At 32.9% G+C, this 4831-nt stretch overlaps 3 protein-coding genes across 3 annotated transcripts in view; 2 read left to right on the forward strand and 1 right to left on the reverse strand.

Annotated features, from left to right (window-relative positions):
- The window catches only part of LOAG_17521 (hypothetical protein), a 19973-nt gene extending 19082 nt beyond the window's left edge, over nt 1–891 (forward strand). Inside the window, exon 16 of the mRNA XM_020450182.1 lies at nt 319–891. Coding sequence (XP_020306166.1) covers nt 319–647 — 329 coding nt within the window. The 3' untranslated portion in view covers nt 648–891. The remainder of the gene's footprint in view (nt 1–318) is intronic.
- Nucleotides 892–2263: 1372 nt separating this feature from the next.
- LOAG_12687 (hypothetical protein) lies at nt 2264–4116 on the forward strand. The gene is made up of 4 exons (XM_003148199.2): nt 2264–2506; nt 2698–2905; nt 3211–3370; nt 3794–4116. The coding sequence occupies exons 1-4, from the start codon at nt 2277–2279 to the stop codon at nt 4108–4110; spliced, it is 915 nt and encodes a 304-aa protein (XP_003148247.1). The 5' UTR covers nt 2264–2276; the 3' UTR covers nt 4111–4116.
- A 432-nt stretch (nt 4117–4548) lies between these two features.
- On the reverse strand, nt 4549–4770 carry LOAG_12688 (hypothetical protein; the record flags this gene model as incomplete). Its single annotated transcript, XM_003148200.1, has 1 exon — nt 4549–4770. The coding sequence occupies one exon, from the start codon at nt 4768–4770 to the stop codon at nt 4549–4551; it is 222 nt and encodes a 73-aa protein (XP_003148248.1).
- Nucleotides 4771–4831: the final 61 nt, after the last annotated feature.

The following is a 4831-nucleotide window of genomic DNA, read 5'->3' on the forward strand; positions in this document are numbered from 1 at the left end:
ATATGATCGAAAAACACATGATGGTGTCACTAATTCTATTCATCCTCAATCCACTTTGCTGTTCGAGAATTCTAAAATCAGTTATGACTGATTCATTGGGTTCTATTTTCATTTTTTTGGCGCTTATTAATTTTTACAAAAAAAAGAAAGTATTGTTTTTCGATGGCTTTGGCATTTCATATAGCAAGCTAGCTAATTATAATGGTTAAGGAGTCCGTAATGCACACTATATTGTCGTAGAATTTTTGGAATTTGCTTCCTCAACTGGAAAGTTGAGTGGAATGGAACGTAATTAATAATATATTTCGATTGTTGCAGGACTGGAAAATGATATTTGTACGATTATCGACGGGATCTTGCCATTGATTCGACAGCATAGCGAGTTGGTTGCTGACGATGGATTTATGCGTCAGCTGCGCGATGAATTGCTGCAACAGGCGTCTGTGGTCTGCTTTCCTGGAGATGTCACTCCAACGGATCTCTTCCGCAGTCAGCTGAGCACAATTATTGACGATACATTATCTCAATATGTGGGTAGTAAAGTGGGTGAAGTAAGGGAAGAACTAATTTTTGAAACTTCCGAAATTTTATATAATGAGTTAACTTTTTTCCAGCTGATGTACAATATTGATAATTTAGCAGCCTAAATGTGCCTTAAAATTGCTTATTTGTTAGCTTGGTAGCTTTGTTATCCTTTTACATATAATTCATGGGACTTCTGTTGAACTATTCGCTGTAGGCCTTTCTGAGACCGCTTCAGAGCATATCAATTATCTTTCAAGACCTCAAATCCTCTTACTTCCAATGGTTAGTATACGAAATAAGACTGACGGCGATTTCAGATTCTGCATTCTGAAATCATCATCAGTCCAGCAGTTCTTCGAATTTCATTTTCTTGGATGGACTGTTTTCTTAACTGACATCTCATCCTTTTTTAAAATTTCTCTTCATTGTTTAGTTGTTTTCCCGGGAAATTGCACAACTTCTATCCCTACATAATCTGCATGTAAGTCTTGTAATAAAAGCTCATGATTCACTCCTGTTTTATTTATTGTTCATTACTGCTGAAACAACTTATTAAATAAACCATTGCTGATCAGTGGTGTTTACTTGGATGTATTATTTAATTCGGTTTTACTTAGAACAGTGTTTTTGTGGGATTTAATCGTGATATTACTCTCATGATGCTGTTTATCAGTGCGTTACTCACTTATTCCGGTTTCACTTTATCACTGAACTCTTATATGCCACCTTAATTTATTTATATCCATTGCCTTCTCCTGTCTGTGTTTTACTGTTGATGCGTGTTGCTAGATTTAACTTCTCTTTCATCGAAACTCGTAAAACTTTATGCTTATTGTATACTTTTTTAAATTGCTGCCGAAAAATTCCCGTTTGTTTCACGAGAGCTATATGTTATTTTATGGGAGCTATCATTCTGCATATCTGTTTACAATCTGTATCCCTATGTAAACACCATTATTTGATCTACCTGAAATTCCGAAATGATTCAGCTCAGTATAGTAAAAATAGATCGACATGTGATTAAGCGAAAGAAGTAAATTTTAATTTGGTCAGTTTTGTTTTAAAGTGACATTTCTGAATACTCATATGTGTATTTATCTTTCGCATAAACATAATTTGTGATTTTAAATATTTTGAAGACACTGCAAGGTTTATAAACAAATGGAAAATATCATAAGTGTTATGGATTTCCGATATTGAATTAATGTAGATCGACGAGTAAAGGTAGTTAAACGAGCGGTATTATCCAAATTTCGGAAGAAATTGAAATTCAGAATTTAAATTGCTAAAGCGCAAGCATGTAATCTCTTTTAAAGGCAAAATAATGGAATTTTTGTCGTACAAACCGCTACCCATCGATTGTGGATCAAAATTATCTATTTTTCGAGGGTTCAATTATCCTTTTGACCGGTTAGACCGTTTGGTATGCATCGTCCTGGGATCGATTTCCGAGATATAAATCATAGTATTTTCTCTACATGGTCGAGAATTAACGATTTTTGCGATATTTTATCTCTGATACAGGATTCTGATACTATTTTTTGGTTGTTTTGCATTGAATCCTGCAAAGGTGAGTGAGTGGCAACAACTTATCCCATTCTACTGTGATTAGTTTAATCCAAAATTCCAGAGTATTTCTCATTTCTTACCGAGAATTTGAATGGTATTTTGCCTTTCCATTTCTCCTTCTCAGAAGCTGGGCTTATTTTGATTTTGAACTGGAAGGCTGAAATTGTTGAGAAATATTGGTTATGTGGAAACAGAAGAATGCCGATCGAATGCTCGTGGAAACAGCTGCTACTGCGACAGTTTTATTTGTATTTTTGGCTGCAAGGATAAGACGAAGTTCAATGTGTATTAATTTTTTATTTGTTATCATGGTTTCATGTTCTCTTTACCTTTATTCACTTCGGTTAGGTGTAAATCTTTCCAATCTACCTGTATTATTTTACAAACGAATTTTTGATGGAACGGACCAAAGGTTTGTCAATTTACATATTTGTGATGTCTTCAATAGTTAATTTAGCAATCATTTGTTTACTTATATTTTTTAATTCGAAATATCAGTGATAAGAGAGCTATTATACCTTACATTTATTTTATTCAGAATTGAAGATATCACAGATGTAAATAATTGATGTCTTAGAAAATTGCAGATTTCAAGTTTTTAAGGTACTACTTGCTGTTATTTTATGGCATATGTATCTTTGCAACATTGATATTCTGCATTATCGTGAATCATTCATCGCATTGCTCAACTATGCATCGGAAATTTTTCCATCTCACAGTATCGTTAATTTGTATAGCCGGTATTCAGTATGATTTTGAATTAATTTGGCTCTCCGCTTGGTTAATGCTTTGTATTTTTGTAATCATTGAGGTGAGCTTATTATTCCAACTTTCTGACAAGAATTCCGATTTTGATTCTCGAGAAAAACTTTTTGTGGGCAAATTTAAGAATCATTGCTTTTTGCTGGTTTGTAATTAATTAGCCATATAGTCCCTATTAGATCCCATGAATTATTGTTCACTGGAAAGATACTACAATTCATTCATATAATTTGCTTTAGTGAAATATCATAATTGCCTAGCTCTCCGTTGAATTTCTCATTCACAGAATTTACATATTTGGTGCTATGGAACTGCTTTCATATTGGTTAGGATTTCTTTACATTTCCATTTCAGGTTTTTCGTTCCAAACATGTATCACCATGGTCAACGTATCTGAATGGCTGGTTGTTGATTTTCATTGATAAACAGGACTCACCGGAACTTATCTTAACTCCTATTTATTTACTGGCTGGGATATTTTTGCCTCTCTTCCTTTCACCGATCGCTAATAACGGTATAGTTTTTTATTTTAATCCCTTCATTTGTCGTTTTCTTTTTTTCCGGAATTATAAGACTTTTTCAGGAAATCAAAACACATGCTACACTCAATATTCATATAATTTTGATTTTTTATGACGTTATTTAATAGTTTTTTTCTTTTTTGAAATGAAAATCTAATTTAATTTACTGGAATTGGGACTTTTTTTCTTGATTTTTTGAAATTCAAATTTTTTTTTATTTTTTTACTTTACATAACAGACCAGAGAATTGCATAGGATAATTCCAAACCCTTAAAATTGTTACGAGTAAGTGGTAGTTTCTTTTAATGCTAAGATTTCAGTGTAGAGTAGACATGAAAAGATTTTTCTTTGCTTTATCGAGGATAAAAAAGCAAACAGTTAATCAATAAGTAAATAAAGAATTGCTGCACTTACAGAATATCGGCATTTGTATCATTTCGCTGGTGTTGCTACAGTTGGTGTTGGTGATAGTTTGTCAGCAGTTGTTGGTTCACGATATGGACGTTTACATTGGCCAAAATCACGGAAAACAGTGGAAGGAAGTGTTGCATTTGCTGTTAGCCAATTTATCTTTTCCATTCTAGTATGTATGTATTATTTAAAATGTGATATTGGATTGTATCGGTTGCTTTGGATTCTGCTTTGCTCACTTATATGTGCTCTTTTTGAGGCTGGACTACCTGTCATGGATAATATCATTCTACCTGTGATAGCTTATTTGATTCTGTTTTAATTTTTGCTGCTAAATAAATAAGTTATTTAGAAATAGAACAAACTGTAAAGATAAAAGTGGACCCTTTTTTTTCCCCCTGACATTTCGTCACATTTAAATTTTCGATGAATTAGGAATATGATAGGAAGAGGATAGTATCGTTAACCATCTGGATGAAAAAGATGTGATAAACTAAAGATTGAAGGTAATGAAAAAGTTATTAGCTTTATCAATTAGGTAATAAAATAACTGAAGCTGGTCTCGAGATAAAGAAAATTGTCAAGTTATCTAATGTTATTTTAACTACTCTTATGATATATCAAACGAGTGGGTGATTCCAACTGATAAGAGCAAATGATTATAGTTAAGATAAAGAAATGAATAAGAAGTCTGAGAAAGAATGCCTGAATTATTTACGCTCAATGTATATCATTAGTATTGTTAGTCTCATTATATGAATTAATGGATCATTGTACTACTACTACTAGTAGTAGTACAATGACTACTACTAATAGTAGTAGTAGTAGTAGTAGTAGTAGTAGTAGTAGTAGTAGTGGTAGTAGTAGTAGTACCATCACTTTGGGTGGCATCAATTGTAATGGATGAAAGTGGTGACGTGCATTTGATTGAATGACGAAAAGATGGCAATAGTTTGCACATTAATGTGGTAGTAGATAGCATTGCACCCCTATAGATGTGATTAAGCATTTTAAGAATGATGAAAGATGAGCAAAAGGAAAGT

This window comes from Loa loa (genome assembly GCF_000183805.2).
Source record: "Loa loa unplaced genomic scaffold supercont3.87, whole genome shotgun sequence".
Taxonomy (NCBI): domain Eukaryota; kingdom Metazoa; phylum Nematoda; class Chromadorea; order Rhabditida; family Onchocercidae; genus Loa; species Loa loa.

What these genes read in the sequence shown, in the direction of transcription:
- LOAG_12687 (XM_003148199.2), top strand. Translation starts at nt 2,277, where the DNA reads ATGTGGAAACAGAAGAATGCCGATCGAATGCTCGTGGAAACAGCTGCT. An exon ending in TTTGATGGAACGGACCAAAG is followed by an intron (nt 2,507 to 2,697) that starts GTTTGTCAATTT and finishes CAAGTTTTTAAG; the next exon opens with GTACTACTTGCTGTTATTTT. An exon ending in TTCACCGATCGCTAATAACG is followed by an intron (nt 3,371 to 3,793) that starts GTATAGTTTTTT and finishes CTGCACTTACAG; the next exon opens with AATATCGGCATTTGTATCAT.